This window comes from Tamandua tetradactyla, chromosome 4 (genome assembly GCF_023851605.1).
Source record: "Tamandua tetradactyla isolate mTamTet1 chromosome 4, mTamTet1.pri, whole genome shotgun sequence".
In the NCBI taxonomy this organism is placed as follows: Eukaryota; Metazoa; Chordata; class Mammalia; order Pilosa; family Myrmecophagidae; genus Tamandua; species Tamandua tetradactyla.
In genome coordinates, this window is record NC_135330.1 from 14,907,623 (window position 1) to 14,930,598 (window position 22,976).

The window sequence follows — 22,976 nt, forward strand, 5'->3', positions numbered from 1 at the left end:
GGCAGTGTAGGTCTAATTTTTTCCCTTTTTTGCTTTAAACAAGAGAAACTGTACTGAAGATTCTTAGGAATCAAAATAAAATGTTTAGATCATTTGAGTGTTTAAAATAGGGTTGCAGAAATTGAATTTAGCCTGTTTTATCAGTTGTGTGGGTTTAAAAAACAGTCTCTATAAACATGTTTTCTATGTTATGCAGTAATATATGTTGTGTTACTTAGAAGAAATGCAAGGAAATTTACTTCTGTGGCCTTTAAATTAATTTCAAATAGACCTCTAGTATATTTGTTTGTTTAAATGAAAGGTTTATATTTTTGTCTGCCATGATGAAGAGAGTAATCAATGACTGTTCTTGCATTTTTGAGGGAAGATTAAGCGCAACAATAATTAGACTTGATAGTAGGTTCATTAAGTCAGTGATTTGCCCATAGGTTACTAATACTTGATCTGATTTGTGTTTGTGTGAAATGTTGAAATTTATTTCCTAGCATAAAACTAGTCCTGTTTTAATATTACTTTAATTTATGGCCATTTTGGGCTTTGGAACTCATGTTTTTAGTAGCATCACAGATTCAAATAGTCTAACTAGACTATTTTATTTGTGAAAAGAGAATATAATATCTTATAATGTTTGTTAATCAGTAAGGTTTTTAAAAGTAAAGACAGAATGGGACAGATTTAGAATTTTGACTCTTAAAAATTGGTTCACTTTTCAGAAGAAACTTGTTCGTTTGTGAAAGTTCTCTTTCTATAAGGCTTTCTTAAGTCAAATAAATGTTTAATAATGAAACACCACATGTTTTATAGTTCAGTGGCACTAAAGGAAGAACATTTTGCAGCTGTGAAGTTTTTTCTTTTTTCTTTTTCCAGTGCACAGTACTTGGTTGGAGAGTTGTCTGAAGGCATTGATGATCTAGAAGCAGGGACTGGCCAGCTGTTACTCCTTTCAGTTTTTGTTAAATCATTAATAGCCCACTGGGGAGATGTGTCAATTGATCAGTGGACCAGAGTATTGATTTGAGTTTTCAGATTATAATATAGGAGATCAAACTTGCAGATACAAGCAACTTAATTTCAAAAGGCACATAATTAAAGTAACCACACAGTTCACTGAGGTGAGAGTTCGATGCTGTGATGGTATGACTTCTTATTTGTTATTTAAAAGCGGTGTGGAGCTGTTGCATAAATTGCACCGGGCTTGGAGTCAGCTGATCTCAGTTCTAGCTTTGGCTCTGTTACTCTCTAATGAGGAATCAGTTGATGAGGATTAGTTTAAAGAATTTTGAAAACTATAATAATTTCAACAAGAGGAGATTAATTAAATATGTTAATGAAACATCAAGATAATTGAGATACCGCCCTGCTTTTCTTACTGCATGTCAAAGATGGCCATGATATATTGTTTTTATAAGATTCAGATTACAGAACAGCAATTACAGTGTAATCTCCCCCCCCCCTTTTTTTTGTAAAAGAAAATAACATTTCCCTCAAAACACAACAAATCCATACGGTGTGTGTGTGTGTGTGTGTGTGTGTGTGTGTGTGTGTAGTCTGAAAAAAAAATCACACTATTTTTTGCGGGGGCTGGGAAGTACAAAATAATTTAAGTATATATTTAGCTAGCTAAAGAGAGTTTGCTGAGATGGAAAATTGAAAGTACATGTTTGGTGATGTTTGTGGGTTTCATTTATTTTTATGATATAGCAAAAATATCCTCTGTATTTATTGTTAGTATTGAGTATCGACTTTCTTTTCAGAACTTTTATATGTATCTTTTTCAATGGGAAGAAGTGAATATTTGACCACAGGTGCTTTTCATTTTTTTTAGTATGAGGCATTTGAATTGACAGCCTTTGAAACTTTAATGCTATAAAATATGCAGGTGCATTTATTGTTTGTGGAATTGCCTAATCCTTGTTTGGAATTTATTAAATGGTGTGCTATTTGTAAAGCCTCCTCAAATTCCATAGATTAATTAGCCTTTAAAGTAAGGTTGCCTTTTATACAACTTTTAGTATAAACTCTTCCATTTGGGGACTTTCTCTTTTTATGTGCTTGTTCAGAGTTCTATGTACTTAAGCACTTTAGTTTTAAGTATTAATTGTGAACACTGGCATTTTCAGTAACAATGGGAATCACTGAAAATAATGGTAGATTGGCAGTGTGGCATTGTCCCGAGAATAGTTTCAAAATTTGGTGAATAATCCGTCATACTTTTGCTATTGCTGCATGTGTAATTATTTTTGTGCATGTGTTTAGCATTACTGAAGAGTGGGATAGTTATTCTACAAGGAAATTTTATAGGTAAGATTGGCAATCTTGTGAACTTTCAATAAAAAAAAGAGGAGGCAATCTTTTTGACATCTCATCTAGTCTTTTCCTTGTGGGTTGTGATTGAAATGTTGTTGGCACTGTTTAGTCATGGGAGATCACTTGGTTGGCTTTGATATATTTCATTCTAGAAAATATAATATTGGGGTGGCAATTGTGTTTTTATTTTAAAAGAAATCAATATTAAATTATTTAACTTCATTTACTAGTCTCATTAATAGTTGATTTTTGAACATCTCATAGTAGAATGATTATTTTTTTAAAACCCATTATAAAACATATAGAAGTTGGTAATTTAGCTGTTTGTGTACTTACCCTAATCAATTTAATGATATTGTTTGGTGCTTTTTATGGTAGCTTCATTTTTTGCTACTTTCTCTTTCCCCACCAGATAAATTAGACTAATGCTGTAACTGTGGGTTCCATGACTTAGTTTAGAAAATGTAACAAAAACACTTTACTCAGTAATTTTTTGTTATGATACGGTGGGTGTTTTTTTTTTTTTTTTTTTTGAGGTAATATTAGACATGGCTTTGGCTTTCAAAGTATTAAGATCTAGGTAGAAAAAGGGTGTTATTCTTGAAACAATCAAGACTATTAAAGTGTTCAGGTATATCTTCAGATAATAAAGCATAAGAAGTTCAGAGAAAATATAGAGTGGGTTGGCATAATCGAACTATGGAGAGGCCAAATGGGAATAAAAGAAATGCATTTGATAAAGAAACAAATTAGACATGTGGGAATCTTGAAATGATTTTTTTTTAAATATGGAGAGCTTCACAAATTTTCATGTCATCCTTGTGCATTGGCCATGCTAATCTTTTCTGTATCATTCCAATTTTAGTGTATGTGTTGCTGAAATGAACACCTGAAATGATCTTAAATTGTAAGACTAGAGGGTGTGATTTGAATAGCTGTTGAGTTAGGCTGGAAAGTGTGGCTAGGTAGGGGAATGGTCACATTGTGGGACCTTCATAGTAAAGGTGGGTAGCTGGGATGCATGGTGAGTTTTTTCCATGGGGTACCAAGATAAAAATGTTTTTCAGTTTGAAGTTATCTTAGAAATGGTAGACAGGAAGGCTATAAAATAGCTAGAAGACATTGTAGTAGTCTAGGAATGACTGCTTGGAGAGAGGCAGTAGGAATAGAGAGAAAGGAATAATTGAGATACATTTTCACTGGAAGAAACTTGGTCATTAACATACACTTGATATGTATTTATTGAAGGGATGAGGGATTGAGGGAGTGATGAAGTGAATATAGGAAGTCAAATAAAAGTAATAGTTAATGGTACTTCCGTTTTATCTTCAGAGATAGTTACCACTGATAAAAATGGATACATACAAAAATCTAGGTGAAGGGAGATAAGGAATTCAGTTTCCATATGCTGAATTTGAAGTGATAGTGACTCCACAAGTAGTTGTGGTCTTATAAGTAATTGGGTCTCTGGTTCCGGAGTATAATCAATTAAATCAGGACCAGAGATATAGTTTAAAGTTGAATGTATGTATTATATATATAAAAGTACTTTATGTAGAAATTTCTAAAGGGAAAATTGTACAATGAATAAATAAGTCTTAGAAGAAATTATTTAACTTTTAGGTTTTGAAAGCCTTATGTAATCATTTGATTTAAATTTACTTACTTTGGGCAATATTTTTAAAAACCTGTTTTAAAACAACTGGCAACCTATGTTTTTAACAATAATTGTTTAAAAATAATTGTAAAAATTAGTATATTCTGATCTAACCAGATTCATTACAATTTTTTTCTAGATTGCTGTGCTAAGGAGACAACAACGTATGATAAAAAATCGAGAGTCTGCTTGTCAGTCTCGCAAGAAAAAGAAAGAATATATGCTAGGGCTGGAGGCTAGGTTAAAGGCAGCCCTTTCAGAAAATGAGAAACTGAAGAAAGAGAATGGATCACTGAAACGGCAGCTGGATGAAGTTGTTTCAGAGGTGGGTACTGGTGATAAAGCTAGGATGAGAGGGACTAAACTATTTTTTTTTCTGATTAATCAATTGAGAAATTTTTACATTTTCAACTAGTGAAACTAAGGATAGGATAAGTTCTGGTACATTTACAGGGAGGATAAAACATTTGAAATAGGACCTTTTGAATTGTACCTCCAAATCTACACATAAAAGTTGTCTCCTTATCCTTGGTTTTTCCTAATTCATTATTACCTCAGTTGCATCCTGACTAAATGAATCACATTGAGGTTTCTAGATAGTCCCACCAGGCCTTCCCTTTTGAAAAAGAAAACAAAACAAAATTAAGGGATGTTTTTATCTTTTTTTCTGTCTACCTGACCAGTGTTATATTTTTTGTGCTTTGTTTCCATGCTGGCCCCAAGAAGGTTAATTTTCTCAATTCTGTTCATGAAATCTGCTGCTTTTCTGTTGCTACTTTCAGAATTCTCTCTTTGTCTTTGATATTTGACAATCTGATTATTAAGTGTCTTGGAGTAGGTCTACTTGGATCTATTCTGCTTGGTGTATGCTGAGCTGCTTAGATCTGTAATTTTATGTCTTTCATATGAGATGAGAAATATTCAGGGATTATTTCTTCCATTAGTCTTTCTGCCCTTTTTCCTTTCTCTTCTCCTTCTGGGATGCCCATAACACATAAATTCATGTGCTTCATGTTATCGTTCAGTTCCCTGAGACTCTGCTCATATTTTTCTATTCTTTTCCCTATACTTTCTTTTGTGTATAGGAATTCAGATGTCCTGTCCTCTAGTTTACTAATCCTTTCTTTTGTCTCTTCAAATCTGCTGTTGTAGGTCTCAATTGTTATTTTCATCTCTTCTGTTGTGCCTTTCATTCCCATAAGCTCTGCCATTTGTTTTTTCAAACTGTTGAAAAAATCTATGAAGGCACAGACCCTACCAAGTTTCTCTCTGAATCTCCAACATCTAGGATGCTGATTTTGTTCATGTATTGAATATGCCATGTGAGTGGAAATTTGAAAAAGATTATTTCTAAAATCTCTCTCAATTCTAATATTCAATGACTCTGACATGAGAACAGGTGCTTCTCAAGCAATGATTAGCTGAAACCCTTTATCAGAATCTGGAATGCCTTATAATCATCGATGTCTAATACCTCTGAGGTAGAGATTATCATTGTATTATACTCATTTTAAAGGTAAGGAAAGTGTTCACCCACTGTCTTCTTTATATCCTTCATCTCTTTTGCCATATCTTGCCTCAACTTGCTGATTTGATTTTTGATGTTATTTTGCTTGTCTGTTTGAACACCCTTAATTAGTTATTTCACTTCCTGTCTCTCATTTGAAATGTTGGTTTGTTCCTTTGATTGGGTCATATCTTCAGTTTTCCAAATATGACTCATTATTTTTTGCTGATGTCTAGGCATTTGATTTCCTTAATTGGTTTATTCTGGAGGCTGCTTTTTATTCCTTTATCTAGAGTTTTCTTGTTGGTTGATTTTGTTCTCTGTCTGTTCTTTGGCATTCAGTTCAATTTATTCTAGACCTCTAGCTTGGCTTCTGTTTAACTGATCAGAATTTTTCAGCTCCTGTTTTTCTGGTTCTTGCCCGGTTTATATGAAACCGTTCTTTGAGGAGGTTCTCAAATATGATCAACCACAGTCAGATTTTCCCAGATCAGAGAGGCCCACATCTCAGGACGACGGTGTAACCAGTATCAAGTTCCCCTGAGGGTGAGACCCAGCAGGTTGTTAGACTTTCTTATGAAATCTCTGGACTCTATGTTTTTGTGTCCTGCCCAGCATGTGGTACTTGTTTGTCTGCAGCTTCCTAACATCCTAAAGTGATGTGGTGCCTTTAATCTTCAATATCCTCTCCCTGCCAGTGGTGTGGTTGAGACAGAGACTGAGGTAAAAAGCACACTTAGGTTGCTTCTGCTTTCCAGCCCATGGGACCTCAATTCCTAGGAGAGCCTCCACTTGAGCTGGGTCCTGCTCCTCTTTTCTTGGGGAAGTTATGCCCTTTAGGGAATTACCTCTATTCACCTGACTAGTTACTTTGTCTCACAGACATGCCTTAATTCTGCCCTTGCCTGGGGCAGTGCTGAAGCCTGAGAATGCTAGCAGTAATAAGAGTTCTGAGTGTGGTCTCAGCCATTTCACCCATTCTAAACTGGTGTACAATGTGTGTCCAGTCACTGATGTCCCTGTAACAGTTGTTCCACACAATTCCTGGCTATTTACTAGCTGCCCTGAAGGACGAACTAAATTCCACACCTCACTACACCATCATCTTGCCCTGACTCCAATCTCCTGCTTTTAGAATTTTCCATTGCAGTGCTGTCCCGAGCTGAACAGATCCCTACTGAATGGGTTTTCTTACACTGTTCTCCTATCACTCCTTAGCACGTAGGAATGCTCCTATGTTCTGCTGAAAAGCAGGGATTTGAAAGACAGAGAGATAGATGACAGTAATGTCTCAAAATTCTTTGAGGATTGACAAAAAATGTGAAACAGTTTAACTCTTTCCTTTTGAGTGAAGAGACAACTGCAATCAATGACCACGGTGTCTCTTCTTTTCTGCTTCTCTCCTTTTCTGTCTCTGCTAGTAAAGGGAACTTGGCCTAGTCTTTTGAAGAGTACTATATCCTCAGCTTTGAGGTTTTTTTTCTTTAATAAGAAAGTATAGTCATATAATTGGTGAAGAGGAAGAATTTGTATTTTATTTATTGCTTTTTGTGAGGTTGATGTTGTAGTTTAATTCTATTTAATATGGTTATTTCCTTTAGAACCAGAGGCTTAAAGTCCCCAGTCCAAAGCGAAGAGCTGTCTGTGTGATGATAGTATTGGCATTTATAATACTGAACTATGGCCCCATGAGGTAAGTGTAAAGATATTTGTTTTGGATACTAATGCTAAAAATTTAAATTCTCATTTTGTTATTTTATTATTTTTCCACTCTGGTGGAAAAATTGATTTGTTTTGTTCTTCTCAGAGAAACAATAAGTAAGAAGAATGGATAAGAAAGGTTGGTTCCCCTTCCTTTTTCTCCTCTTAGAACCAACAGAAAATTCATGTGTTTTAATGCAGGTAGCCTTAAATTATCAACCAGATGACTGGTGAGTTAACATAGTGTACTGATGAAGAGCATGGTCTGTGAGGTCAGACTGCTTGAGCTGAAATCCTAGCTCCTCCACTTAGTAACTTTGTAGTCTTGGGCAAGTTACCTGATCTCTCTGTGCTTCACTTTCCTTACCTTTAAAATGAGTATAATACAATGATAATCTCTACCTCAGAGGTATTAGACATCGATGATTATAAGGCATTCCAGATTCTGATAAAGGGTTTCAGCTAATCATTGCTTGAGAAGCACCTGTTCTCATGTCACAGTCATTGAATATTAGAATTGAGAGAGATTTTAGAAATAATCTTTTTCAAATTTCCACTCACATGGCATATTCAATACATGAACAAAATCAACATCCTAGATGTTGGAGATTCAGAGAGAAACTTGGTAGGGTCTGTGCCTTCATAGATTTCATGATCTGGCTGCAAGAAGAGTCATGTAAATGGATAACTCTGAGGGTAGTATTGGAAATGGTAGCCTCTGAACTAAATGTTGGGAATCAAGATGTTCTATTGTGTATATTTAGAAGCAGTTCTTTTCCTTTCTTTTTTTTTTTTTTTAACATTTTGAATTATGAAATATAAGATATATACAAAAAAAGCAGTAAATTTCAAAGTTGATTTTAACAAGTAGTTATAGAATAGATTTCAAAGTTTGGTATGGGTTACAGGTCCACAACTTCAGGTTTTTCCTTCTAGCAGCTATAAGACACTGGAGACTAAAAAGAAAAATCAATATAATGATTTAGTAGTCATGCTCATTTGTTACATCCTAATTTCTCTGTTATAACTCCTCTGTCTTCTCTGATCCTTCTCCCAGTCTTTAGGAATATTTTGGGTTATGCCCATTCTAACTTTTTTCGTATTGAAAAGGAGTGATGGCAGTATGGGATAGGGGGATGGAATTGGTTGTTCTTGGAGATACGGGCACCTCTAGGATTTAGGATTTAACTGGCCTTGGAACTATCCAAAGATTTTAGGTTTCTGAAAAGTAGACTTTAGTGCATGCAATTTTTGTAGAATCTCAGGTGGATCCCTGGGGTGGTGGTGGGGGAGAGTCTTTGGGTTAATAGGAATGATGTTGGTTGGGGTTTGGCAAACCATGGCAATTAGTAATATCTAGCTGAAACTTACATAAGAGTAGCCTCCAGAATAGCCTCTTAACTCTATTTGAGCTCTCTTAGCCACTGTTACCTTGTTTTGTTACATTTCCTTCCCGGCTTTTGGTTAGGAAGGCATTGTTGATTGTATGATGCCAGGGCCAGGCCTATCCCTGAGAGTCGTGTTGGACATTGCCAGGGAGGCTCTTACCCCTGGATGTCATTACCCATGTAAAGGGGAGAGTAATGATTTTCCTTGCACAGTTGGGCTTAGAGAGAGAGAGGGAGATCACATCTGAGCAACAAAAGAAGTCCTCTGGAAGTAACTGCTGAGGGGTTATTATAGGTTGGTTCAGCTTCTCCACTATAGGGAAAAGTTACATAAGAGCAAGGCTGAAGATCAGCAGCTTGGCCTATTAACTTGAGAGTCCCTAATGTTTCACAGAAGATCAGGGGTTTCACAGGTGGAAAAGTTTACTAGTTCCATATTTTTCCTCCAGTCCATCAGGGGACTTTGCCAATACTTTTTAATTACCTGCCCAACATAATCTGGGATGTTGGGTATTGCATTAAACTATGCAGAATTACAAGCCCTTGTTCCCATTCTGGACTCCATGTGTTTGGGTTATTTAAATGAACTATCCAGACAGATTGAGTTAGATTGTGTGCTATGGAAATTTTAGGTTTTGGACAAAATATAGCTCCCTTCCTTTGGTCTCATATAGTAGGTGAAGTTTTAAAATACAGACACTGTCATCGTTTACCCTATATAGAAGCAGTTCTTGATTGTCCCGATTGTTTACAGCCTCCTCACTGGGGATTTTGTCAGGACTGGGAGTCTGCCAAAGGAGTGGGAACTCCTCCATTGAGCCTTATTATACCGCCTGGAAGATATTTAATGAATAACTTCAACAGCCATAATCGTGTGTATCTAGAAACCTTAAGCAAGTATTATTATGTTTTAATTTGGAAAGAAACTATTTAGGCTTTTAAAAAACAGATTATGAGTTCTAATGTAACTTTTCTCAGATACCACAAAATTAAGTCTGGCCGGACATACAGAAATTTCCTTAGCATTCTTAATTTAGGAACCTCATTTCTTTCAGAACAGATTACATCACCATAATGAAGTTATTAAAATTGTTTCAAATGTTCAATATAAAATTGAACTTTTGTGACTTTTTGTATGCACCCAAGTGAAAAGAACTGTGTGACCTACACATTTGCCAGATACAGGTGCACCTTAAGGAACATTTCGTGAAGGCATATGGTAATGAAATGTAAATACATCTGAAACACAAGTAAGAGAGATTTGTCAGTTGTGCAGCAATACTGACTTGTTTGAAGAGTTTTGGGTTACTAAGTAGTTAGTCATCATACAGAAAAAGAAGATGAAATAATTTTTTGACCTTATTGATGTATGGATGGTAAAGAAACCATCCACCTATTTTTGGCACAGTATTCATGAGCTGATGCACTCTGAGTGGTCTACAAAAACAGTGATTCTAGGCAGCAAGGATTGGCAAAACATGACAAATGCAAATTGGTGGGAAACATGCTTGTCACTATGCATTAGGATTGATTCTATGATTATTAGTCATATGTTATAGTTGAAGCACTTCACAAATTATCCCAGGATTCATTTTAAAAATTATTACAAACTCTGTCTTTTATACTGTACTATAAAAGTTGTTTTTCTGTCATTGTTCAACAAGAGTTAAGGATTTCTGTTTTGGGCAGTATGGTAGACTAGAGGTTCAGAGAAACCCTTTGCATTTCAGCACACTGGAAAATCCTGGATTAAAAAAACAAAACTCTTTGTTGCATGGTTAAACTGGGGACAAAATAGGGATTCCTCAGAGATTAGGAATATTAAGAAAACATAAATGCATAAAGGTAAGGTAGCTCTGAAAGTGGTGCTTGTCCTGGAGTTATTTCTTAATCCTTGGTAGTCTAGAGTCTGGGGACAGGTAAGAAAGCTCTGGCGGCAAACAAGGTGGAAAGTTATAACCAGAACCCCACTTCCCTCATCCAAATAAAGTTGGAATTTCCAAGAATAACATTCTTGGTTGCTTCTGCATGAGAGAGACTCTATGATAGTGAATATCTTGGTTTTAGATTTGGGTGGAGTGGAAATAAAGAACAAGTCTTTCCTGAGAATTCCTTACCATAGGCCCTAACTCTTGCAGGTTTGACCTTGAATCTGTACCACTGATGTGACCCCACTACCCCACCCCCAGAAAAAACAAGCCAAAAATTTAGTGTAAGTGGGCCAGTATTGGTGGTGCCTTCAGGCTCTGGCAGAAGCAAATGAAGTCCCTTCTCAGAAGAAGGCATGTTAAAACCCCATCTTCAAAAAAATTGCTGCAAAGTTCCAGCTGAACATGGGCCTTACTCTGCTTCCCCACATCGTTAAACACACCGGGAAGCAATGCATCATGAAGAATAAGAATGAGAAGAAATACTAAGCGAGAGAAACAGACTCTAAAGACTACGAATATTTGGTTTATTTTACAAAATGTAAAATAAACATATTAATAATAGAGGGAACTAAAGTATGACAAAGGAACAAAAGACTATCACAAGTGACCAGAAAAATTTGGAAAGATCTTGAAATGAAATAATTAATAAAACAGTGAGTGCAGAGTGAAAGTAATGAATTAGACAGATATGAAGGAAAATAGTGAACTAGAAGATGGATCTGAAGAAATGACACGGGATGAGACTTGAAAAGACTAAGATATGGGAAATAGAGATATGGTAATAGAAATGAGGTTACACCACCATAACCAATAATCAAAGTAACATCACCAGTAATGATGATTACTGTACAATCTTGTACCTCCTTATATGCACCGAGGTCAGAAGTATCACTTCTGTGGTGTTTTGTCAAAAATATATAATATGTATTTAATATGAAGAAACATCAGATAAACCCAGGTAAATAGCATATACTTTTTCAAGGTTATGTAAATTAAGGAAAGATTGAATAACTTTCTGAGATTGGAGGAGACTAAGGAGACATGGGCAAGTAAATGCAATGTGTTATCCTGGATTGGAAGACCAGAAAAAGGACATTCATAGGACAGTTGGTGAAATAGGAATAAGGTCAGTAGGTTAGTTAATTTGAATAAGTTCTATATATCAAAGTTAATTTCCTGATTTTGATTATTTTATTATGGTTATTTAAAATATTAACATTTGGGGAAGGTGGGGAAAGGGCATATGGAAACTATTATTTGTGCAACTATTTTGTAAGTCTGAAATTATTTCATGGTGAGAAGTTTAAAAATTATTAAAAAAAAAAACCCAGCAAAGCAAATATATTGTAAAAGAAATAGAGACAGAAGGATAGATTAGAGTGACACGTTCCAACATATATCTAAAAGGTATTTCAAAAGGAGATGCTGGAGAAAATGAGGGAAGACAATGTTTGAAGAGTTAATAATTGGAAATACGCTAGAATTGATGAAAGACACCAACCCGCAGATTTGACAGAATTGGAATAAATAAAGAAGCCTTGGGAAAAAATTTTAAAAGGGCTAGATAAACAAAAATGATATCTATACCTAGACACTTCATAGTGACAATACAGAACACCAGAGTCAAAGAGGAGATCTTAAAAGCAGCTGAGAAGGATGCAAGGGTGGTTCAGTGGTATAATTCTCCTAGCCATGCGGGAGACCCCGGTTCAGTTCCTGGCCCATGCACCACGACCCCACCCAATCCAAAAAAAAAAATCCACTGAGATAAAAGGTAGATTGCCTACAAAGAATCCCTCTTAGACTGGCAATTGATTTCTCAGTCATATCATTATAAACTATAGTCAGTGGAAAATTTTTCTCAAGGTTTTGAAAAAGATAACTTTTTATCTGGTAAAACTATCAAGTACAAAGGTCACATAAAGATATCTTAAGGTAAGTAAAATTGGAGAGAGTTTAGTATTAGCAGACCCTCCCTAAAAAATTTCTAAAGATTGTATTTCATGAAAATTACCCCAAAAGATGGCCTGAGATGCAGAAGGAATAGCCAAGAACAAAATAATAAACATCGGTAAAGCTTAAAAAAAATGTGGTAATGTAAAACATTAACAATGTTCAGATTGTGAGGTTAAAACACATCAATATATGGAAGTAATTTCTGGATGATAATGCCTGATAAATTGGGAGGAGCATGATTAAAGTTTCTGTTTTTGTTTGGGAGGTAGGTAAAGATATTGATTTCATTTAGACAAGTTAAATTGGCATTTTAAAATGTTTGGGTAATCACTCACAGAATATGAGCATATATTATTGCAAAAAGTAGTAGAAGTAAAAATGTGGAATGGGGTGGGGGAATTCAATCCTGAAGAAGAGAAAGAAAGGAACTACTAGATTTCAAAAGACAATATATGATGATAGAAATGGATTTAGAATAGTATCAGTAACCACAGTAAGTGGAAGTGAACTGAATTCTGCATTTAGAAGGCAGAGATCATCAGACTGGAGGAGGGGAAAAAAGGGAAATTCAACCTTATGCTAGTTAAAAGAGAAACACCTGAAAACATACAGATATTGAAAGGTTGAAAGTCAAAAGATGGGAAAAGCAAATAGTAGCCAAAAGAAAGCTGTAAGAGCTCTAATAATATCAGACAAGTAGACTTTAAGGAAAAAGAGCATTACTAGAAATAGTTGATATATATGTTTTTTTTTTCTTTTTTTTACAAATTTAGTTCACTAGGAAGATATAACAATTCTAAATTAGTATATACCTAATAATATAACTTAGAAACAATAATTGACATAACTATGAGGAAAGATTGACCTCCTACCATCATTGTGGACAATATTTTTTTAAATTTTAAAATTTTTTTTAAATACCAAAAAACACCAAACAAATGCAAACATTCTTATTTTGATCATTGCATTCTACATGTATAATCAGTAATTCACAATATCATCACATAGTTGCATATTCATCATCATGATCATTTCTTGGAACATTTGCATCTATTCAGAAAAAGAAATAAAACAAAAACAGAAAAAAATGTATACATGCCATACCCCTTACCCCTCCTTTTCATTGATCACTATCATTTCAATCTCAGTTTATTTTAACATTTGTTCTCCCTATTATTTATTTTTATTCCATATGTTCTCCTCGTCTGTTGACAAGGTAGATAAAAGGAATATCAGACACAAGGTTTTCACAATCACACAGTCACATTGTGAAAGCTATATCATTATACAATCATCTTCAAGAAACAAGGCTACTGGAACACAGCTCTACAGTTTTAGGCAGTTCCCTCCAGCCTCTCTATTACATCTTGAATAACAAGGTGATATCTACTTAATGCCTAAGAATAACCTCCAGGATAATCTCTCGATTCTGTTTGGAATCTCTCAGCCATTGACACTGTCTCATTTCTCTCTTCCCCCTTTTGGTTGAGAAGGTTTTCTCAATCCCTTGATGCTGAGTCTCAGCTCATTCCAGGGTTTTTCTCAATCCCTTGCTGCTGAGTCTCAGCACATTCTAGGATTTCTGTCCCACGTTGCCAGGAAGGTCTACGCCCCTGGGAGTCATGTCTCACATAGACGGGGAGGGTGGTGAGGTTGCTTGTTGTGTTGGCTGGAAAGAGAGGCCCATTGTGGAAAATTTTAATGTACCTCTTCCTGCAATAGATTGATCATATAGACAAAAAAAATCTGCACAAATAGAGAAGAAATGAATATTAGTATGATCTAATGGATGTATATAGAATACTACATCTATGAACACGTACAGTTTTTCAAGCATATTTAGAAAATTAATCTCGTACTAGGTCATAAAATAAATGTTAACAAATTTCAAAGAATCTGTAACATGTGGACCACATTTATTGCCAGTGCAACTAAGTGAGAATTCTATAACAAAAAAATGATAATTAAAAGTTCTATATTATTACAGGATAAAAAGCACTATTCTAAATAATCTGTGAATCAAAGAAGCAATCATAATGGTATTCTTTTATTTTTCGTACTTATGCCATCATTAGCCAGTCTACTTCTTACTCAGTGCATCTTTCAGCCACCTCTGTCTACTGGGCCTTATGTATAATGTCCAAAGTCAGCAGTCCATCAGCACTCTCAATTTTAGATAATTTCATTGTTCCCAAGGGAATGATAACCTATAAAACACCCTCACCAAATAGAAAATTCAAACCTCCCCCTAACTCTTGTCCCTTCCCCCCTTATATACCCCTGGTATTGCTGCAGTACTGTTGATGTTTTCCTGTTAAACATAGTCTATAGCATGCAATAGCAGATTTCCCCCTATACCCCGGAACATACTCTTTGTACCAGAGTATACTTTGCAATAGTTCATGCAAGAACTTATTTATATTTGTAGTATTAATTGGTAGGACACATGAATCTACACAACCCCTTTCAGTCATGTTCATCGTCAATATGGTAATATTACTTATAGGCCCACTAGTGAACTGCCTTCACTTGTCTGTTCCCTTACAATTAAGTTCAACCTCATTAGCAAACTATTCATCCATCTCAAGCTTCTGTGTGTCTCTAGGTCCCCTATATACTGTATTATAAGCCTCTGATTTTATTTTTACCATGGGCATACAAGTAGAATCATGAAGTACCTGCCCCTTTCTTTCTGGCTTACCTCATTCAACATGTCTTCAAGGCGCATCCATCTCATATGGTTCAGGATGTCGTTTTGTCTTACTGCTACATAATATTCCATCATATGGATATGCCACATTTTGTTAATCCACTCCTCTGTTGATGGGCAGTTGACTGTTTCCATCTTTTAGCAGTTGTGCATAGTGCTGCTATGAACATTGGTGTGAAAATCTCTGTCTGTGTTACTGCTTTTAGGTTTTCTGGGAATATACCGAGTAGTGGTTTGCCTGGTCATAGGGCAACTTGATACTTAGTTTTCTGAGGAACCACCAGATTGTCTTCCTTAGTGGCTGCACCATTATACATTCCCACCAGCAGTGCACAAGTGTCCCAATTTCCCCACATTCTCTCCAACATTTGTACTTTCCTGTTTAATAGCAGCATTCTTATAGGTGTGAAGTGGTATTTCATTGTGTTCTTGATCCGCATTTCCCTTATAACTAATGTAAATGAGCATCTCTTCATGTGCCTCTTAGCCATCTTTATTTGCTCTTCAGAAAAATTACTATTCATATCTTTAGCTTATTTTATAATTGTGGTGCTTGTTCTTTTGTTGCCGAGTTGTTTGATTTCTCCATGTATACTGGATATCAAACCTTTATCCGATGTGTGATTTCCAAGCATGCTCTCCCATTAAGTTGGCTGCCTCTTCACCTTTTTGACAAAGTCTGTTGAGGTGCAAAAGCATTTGATTTTGAAGAGTTCCCATTTACTATTTTTTATTTTGTTTCTTATGCTTTGGGTGTAAAGTTTAGGAAGCTACTTCCTATTAGTAGGTCTTAGAGATGTTTCCCTACATTTTCTTCTAGGAGCTCTGTGGTACTGGTTCTTATGTTTAGGTGTTTGATCCAATTTGAATCAATTTTTGTATAGGGTGTAAGGTAAGGGTCCTCTTTCATTCTTCTGGCTATTGATATCAGTCTCCCATGCTGATTTATTGAAAAGACTATTTTGTCCCAGTTAGTGGATTTGGGGGCCTTGTCGAAGATCAATTGACCATAGATTAGGTGGTCTATTTCTGTGCTCTTGATTCAATTCCATTGGTCAATACTTCTATCTTTGTGCCAGTACCATGCTGTTTTGACAACTGTGGCTTTATAATAAGTTTTTAAATCGGGCAATGTTCATCCTCCTACTTTATTCTTCTTTTGTAGTATGGTTTTAGCTATTTGGGGTCTCTTTCCCTTCCAAATGAATTTGGTAACTAGATTTTCTAAGTCTTCAAAATAGGTTGATGGAATTTTGATTGGTACTGTGTTAAATCTGTAAATCAATTTGGGTAGAATTGACATCTTAACTACATTTAACTTTCTATCCATGACCAGGGAATGTCTTTCCACCTATTTAGATCTTCTTTGGTTTCTTTTAACAATGTTATATAGTCCTCTGTGTACAAGTCCTTTACATCCCTAGTTAAGTTTATTCCTACATACTTGGTTCTTTTAATTACTATTTTGAAAGAGATTTTTTTCCTTAATTGATTCCTTGGTTAGGTCATTGCTTGTGTATAGACACATTACTGATTTTTGCACATTAATTTTATAACCTGCCACCTTGGTGAATTTGTTTATTAGCTCAAATAACTTTGTGGTTGATTTCTCAGAATTTTCCAGGTATAGTATCATGTCATCTGCAAATAATGAAAGTTTTACTTCTTCCTTTTCAATTTGGATGCCTTTTATTTCTTTTTCCTGCCTGATTGCTCTCCCTAGAACTTCTAGCAAAATGTTGAATAATAGTGGTGACAGAGGGCATCCTTGTCTCATTCCTGATCTTAGGGGGAAACTTTCAGCCTCTCACCATTGAGTACGATGCTGGCTATGGGTTTTTCATATGTGCCTTTTATCATGTGTAGGATGTTACTTTGATCCCTGCCTTTTGAAGTGTTTTTATCAGAAAAGGATATTAAATTTGTTGAATGCTTTTTTCAGCATCAATCAAGATGATCATATGGGTTTTCTCTTTTGATTTGTTAACGTGCTATATTACATTAGCTCATTTTCTTGTGTTGAACCATTCTTGCATTCCTGGTATAAACCCTGCTTGGTTGTGGTGTATAATTCTTTTAATGTGCTGTTGGATTCTATTTGCTAATATTTTGTTGAGAATTTTTGCATCTATGTTCATTAGGGAGATTGGTCGATAGTTTTCTTTTCTTGTAGCATCTTTACCCAGTTTTGGTGTTAAGGTGATGTTAGCTTCATAAAATGAGTTACATAGTATTCCTTTTCCCTCAATTTTTTGGAAAAAATTTGAGCAGGATTGGTGTTAGCTCTTTTTGGAATGTTAGATAAAATTCTCCTGTGGAGCCATCTGGCCCTGGGCTTTTCTTTGTCACAAGATTTTTGATGACTATTTGAATATCTTTACTTGTGATTGGTTTGTTGAGATCTTCTGTTTCTTCTTGAGTCAGTGTAGCTTGTTTTTGCATTTCCAGGATTTATTCCATTTCATCTAAGTTGTCTAGTTTGTTGGTGTATAGTTGCTTATAGTATCCTCTTATGATATTTTTTATTTCTTCAGGGTCTGTGGTAATGACACCAATCTCATTTCTGATTTGTTTATTTGCATTCTCTTTCTTTATTTCTTTGTCAGCCTTACTAGTGGCCCATCAATTTTACTGATTTTCTCAAAGAACCAACTTTTGGTTATTCTTTCTGTTGTTTTGTTCTCCCATTCATTTAACTCTGCTTTAAATTTTTGTTATTTCTTTTCTACTATTTGCTTTGGGGTTAATTTGCTCTTCTTTCTCAAGTTCTTCCAGGTGAGCAGGTAAGGCCTCAGTTTTTACTCTTCTTTTTTATTTATTTTTTTAATCTTTAACTTTTTTTTATTGTATAGTATGACATATATACAAAACGAAGAAATAAAAAAGCAATAGTTTTCAAAGGACTCATCAACAAGTAGTTACAGGACAGATCCCAGAGTCTGTTATGGGCTACCATATGATCCTTTCAGATATTTCCTTCTTGCAACTTCAGAATATAGGCCCCTAGAAGGCTTAAATATTTTTTTATCATCACATTCAACTTTTTTTCTTTCTCTTTTGTGAAAAGTAGCACATATACAAAAAAACAATAAATTTCAAAGCACAGCACCAGAATTAGTTGTAGAACATATTTCAGAGTTTGACATGGGTTACAATTCCACAATTTCAGGTTTTTATTTCTAGCTGCTCTAAGATACTGGAGACTAAGAGATATATCAATTTAATGATTCAGCAATCATATTCATTTGTTAAATCCTATCTTCTCTGTATAATTCCACCATCAGCTTTGATCTTTCTGTCCCTCTCTTTAGGGGTGTTTGGGCGTTTGGGCTGTGGCCATTCTAACTTTTTCATGTTGGAAGAGTCTGTCGCTAATATCGGGAAGAAAGATGGAACTATCTGATGTCTGGAGAGATTGGGCCCTCTAGGTTTCAGGACTTATCTGGTCCAGGGACCCATCTGGAGGTTGTAGGTTTCTGGAAAGTTACACTAGTACATGTAACCCTTGTGGAATCTTATATTACCCTAGGTGTTCTTTAGGATTGGCTGGAATGGTCCTGGTTGGGGTTTGGCAGGTTATGATAGGTAGCAAGGTTTAATTGAAGCTTGTGTAAGAGCAACCTCCAGAGTAGCCTCTCAACTCTATGTGAACTTTCTCTGCCACTGATACTTTACTAGTTACACTTCTTTTCCCCCTTTTGGTCAGGATGGAATTGTTGATCCCACAGTCCAAGGCCGGATTCATACCTGGAAGTTCTCTCCCATGTCACCAGGGAGACTTTCATCCCTTGATGTCATGTCCCACGTCGGGGAGAAGGGCAATGATTTCATTTGCAAAGTTGGGCTTAGAGAGAGTGAGGCCACATTTGAGCAGCAAAAGAGGTCCTCCAGCAGTAACTCTTTGGCATACCTATAGGTAGGTAGCTTCTCCGCTACCTACGTAAGCTTCACAAGAGTAAGCCTCAAGATCAAGGGCTTGGCCTATTGATTTGGGTGTCCCTATAGTTTGACACAATATCAGGGGATTTCCTGATGGTAAAGTTTAATGGTTCCATATTTTTTCTCCCATCCCTAAGGGACTTTGCCAATACTTTTTGATTAGCTGCTTAATATACTCTAGAATATATCCAGGCATTACATTAAGCTATACAGGATTAAAGGACCTCTTTCTTATTCTGGCTCCCTGTGTTTCAGTTGTTCACATGAGCTATACAGATAGGTTGAGTTAGATTATGTGCTACAGAAAATTTCAGTTCCAGACCAAATAAACCTTTCTTCCTTTGTTCTCAAAAAGTATGTGTGGTTCTAAAATATAGACACTGTCTTCCTTACCCCTGTGTTCTGAATTACTTTAACCCCAACCCGATTGTCTTTGTTCTTATCTCTAAATATCAGTTTATATATATAAAACAGCCCCTTGAAATCCAGAAATAATAATTACCACTCCATACTAAATGTGTCTGCTATAAAAGCTTACAATCTAGGCCCCTGTTTTCTTGTAAACATTTTCTAAATCTTCTTTTTTAATATAGGCATACAAGGCAATAAATTCCCCTCACAGCCTTTTCTGCATTCCATAAATTCTGATATATTGTACTCTCATTTTCATTCGTCTCCAGTTGGCTTGTAATTTCTCTTGCAATTTCTTCTATGACCAATTCATTGTTTAAGAATGTGGTATTTAATGACCATATAGTTATGAAAATTCTTGTTCTCTCATGGTTATTGATTTCCACCTTCACTCTATTGTGAAGTGCTGTGAATAATTTCAATGTTTTTAAATTATAAAGACCTGTTTTGTGCCCCAGCATATGTTCTATCTGGAGAATGTTGCATGAGCACTAGGGAAGAATGTATATCCTGGTGTTTTGGGGTTTAACGACCTATATATGTTAGGTTTGATTCATTTATTAAATTGTTTAAGTTCTCCATTTCTTTGTTGATCTTCTGTCGGGTTGTTCTCTGCATAGAGTAGAGTGGTATATTGAAGTCTCCTACTGCTAATATTAAAATGTCTATTGCTCCCTTCAGTTTTCAGTTTTGCCAATGTCTGTCTCATGTATTTTGGAGCGCCTTAATTGGGAGCATAGAGACATTTATGATTCTTATTTCTTCTTGGTTAACTGTTCCTTTTACTAATATGTAGTGTCTTTCTTTGTCTCTTATGATGTCTTTACATTTAAAGTCTATTTTGGGGTGGGCCACGGTGGCTCAGCAGGCAAGCATGGTTGCCTGCCATGCCAGAGGACCCGGGTTCGATTTCCGGTCCTCTGCCCATGTTAAAAAAAAAAAAAGTCTATTTTATCTGATATTAGTATAGCTACTCCTGCTTTCTTTTGGTTAAAGCTTTTAGTGAACATCTTTTTCCATCCTTTCTCTTTCAAACTATTTGTTTCCTTATATCTAAGATGAGTCTCTTGTAAGTAGCATATAGATAGATTATATTTCATAATCCATTCTTCCAATCTATATCTTTTAATTGGTGGGTTTAGTCCTTTAACTTTCAAGGTTATTATTGTAAAGGCATTTGTTAAATCCACCATCTTCTCCTTTAGATTTTATTGGTCAGATCTTTATGTTCTTTTCCTTCTTTCTTTTTTTATCCTTTAGTTTTCCTTACTGATACTCTTGAATTCTGTGCCCTCCTCCAGACCTCCCTCTCCTGGCTTGCTTTGGATGTTGATTTCCTCCGATAAGCTAAAGCTTTGTATTTGCAGGGTGGGTATGGAGCAGAATGCGGGACATGGGGAAGGGCACAACAGTATGGTTATGGGTTCTGGTGCTCATATATATATGTATATATATATATATATACATATATATATACATGGATCAAGAACTCTACCCTGGTGTCTGTGAATGTTTGGTGTGGATCATGGGGTTGTGGACATACGGCATGGAGTCCATGGGGGTGAGGTGCAGCTCAGACAGACTTTGGAATGCAGGAGGATGGTGCAGCATGGGAGACATAGAGGTAGGGCACAGGAGGAGGCAGATGGAGGGCTGAGCAGCTGTGCTGGAGCTGGTATGTGGGCAGGATGTGGAGGGCATATGAAGCATGTGAGTTGTGGGTATCAGGGTGTGGGGTACTGGGCACAGAAGTAAGAGCACAGGAAGGTTGGGGCATGTGGATGTCCTTGTGCAGGTGGATGGGTCCAGCAGGGCCGGGATTCACATGCCTGAGGCACAGGTTTAGGGTAGGGGCACAGGTCGTGGAGGTTGTGGAACATGTGTCAGGGGTGGGTGATGATGGGGGGATGGGGCCCACAGGTGAAGGATGGTATGGGTAAAGTCGCCTGCTTGTGCAGGGCAGAAGCTAGGTTACATAGATGTGCCCAAGAGCACCTGCTAGGTGTGGGAAAAGGGCATTTGTGCTGTGGGGTCTGGAAGAGGTGTGCACATGTGCAGGAAAGGGGGGGTAGGGGGTAGGGGTCAGGAGGTCTGTGCACAGACAGATATGTGGGTACCTGGCAGGGAGGATGTGGATGTGCCAGTGCATGGATCTGGGGAATGGGGCCCTGGTGTGCATGTGTGCAGAGCCCAGGGGCAGCAGGGTGGGATTGTGTTGTGTGGGCTGGAGACGGGTGTGACTTGGATGCCCAGGTCTGCACCTGCCCAGAGCTGAAGGGGCTGGCGTGAGTGGATGTGTGTGCATGCATGCATCTGGGGGGTTGGATGCTGATGTGCACATGCTTAGATCTCAGTGGGGGTCGGGTGGGTTTGAACAACTCTATGGGCTTTATATGCAGGGTGGCTCAGATATGAAGGTGAACACCTGCAGCCCAGATGCACAAGTGACTGCCTGCAGGAGCCATGCAGTCGAAGTGGGGGTCAGGGGGCTGGCTTTGAGTACCTAGATCTCTGGAGGGATGGGGCGAACCTATGTGCTTGCACAGGAAAGGTGGGTTGGGTTGAAACAGGCTTGTGAGCTTGTGTGGGGCCACAGGTGTGGGGCTGAGATGTGGGGGAGAGGGGTGGGGGAGCTTGAAGTGTGGTGGGGGAGTGGTGATGGAGTTTAAGTACCTAGGGTGTGGAGGGAGTCACGGGTCGTGGGGCGTGAGTAGTACGTGTGAGGGTAGCGCGTTTAAGGAACACAGCTTGGCTTTCTTCTTAGTGTTCATCTCCCTGTCCCTGCACTCCTGATGGCTTTGGGCCTCCATCTGGAAATGAATGTGCTAGGCTGTTTGCACTAGCTGGCTGGTCTCCGGTTTTCTACATCTCAATTCTTTGGCTTTTTCAACCAGGGCCTCCCTATGTGGTGTAAAAGACCCTCCCAGGTCACCTACACCTTGGAAGGTTAAAAGAGATTAAAAAAAACACCTCTTTTATCAGAACAAATGCACCATAGTATTGTGTGGGAAAAGCAAATTGTGGCAGAATATTTATAGTATGATTTAGTTTATGTAAAGGTCAAGCCAGAAACCTGTACATTATGGATGTATGCATATGTGGTAGGGTTATAAAGAAAAACAAGGGAAGTCTTATAACAAAATTCAGAAGTGGTACTGAACATGTTTGATCCCTAGGCTGAGCTAAGTATCGTTTCTTGGTGTTCCCACATTATCTTGTATACATATCATAGCACTTACCTACTAGTCATTTGTTGGTGTATCTGCCTTCACAACTATAAATTCTTGGCTTTTTTTAGGAATAGAAAATCTGCCTTATTCCTTTTTAGCACCTAGTACAGTGTGTTTAACACGTGATAGATAGTAAATGTTGCTGTGAATTGCTAAAAAGGGTCTGTCAGGCTGATAAAGAAAGGAGGGCATTCTAGCCAGAGGGAATACTATGAACAAACATTGAGGAGAGAAAAAGA

The 22,976-nt window shown here is 36.9% G+C and overlaps 1 protein-coding gene and 1 non-coding gene across 6 annotated transcripts in view; one reads left to right on the forward strand and one right to left on the reverse strand.

Annotated features, from left to right (window-relative positions):
* Window positions 1-22,976, forward strand: part of ATF6 (activating transcription factor 6) — a 276,390-nt gene that overhangs the window by 71,014 nt on the left and 182,400 nt on the right. For all 5 annotated transcript variants that reach the window (XM_077156701.1, XM_077156699.1, XM_077156700.1 and 2 more), the window contains 2 exons: window positions 4,104-4,289; window positions 7,073-7,164. In XM_077156701.1, coding sequence (XP_077012816.1) covers window positions 4,104-4,289; window positions 7,073-7,164 — 278 coding nt within the window. The remainder of the gene's footprint in view (window positions 1-4,103; window positions 4,290-7,072; window positions 7,165-22,976) is intronic.
* LOC143681837 (U6 spliceosomal RNA) lies at window positions 3,090-3,196 on the reverse strand. Its single transcript, XR_013174893.1, has one exon. It is a non-coding gene; the product is annotated as a U6 spliceosomal RNA (small nuclear RNA).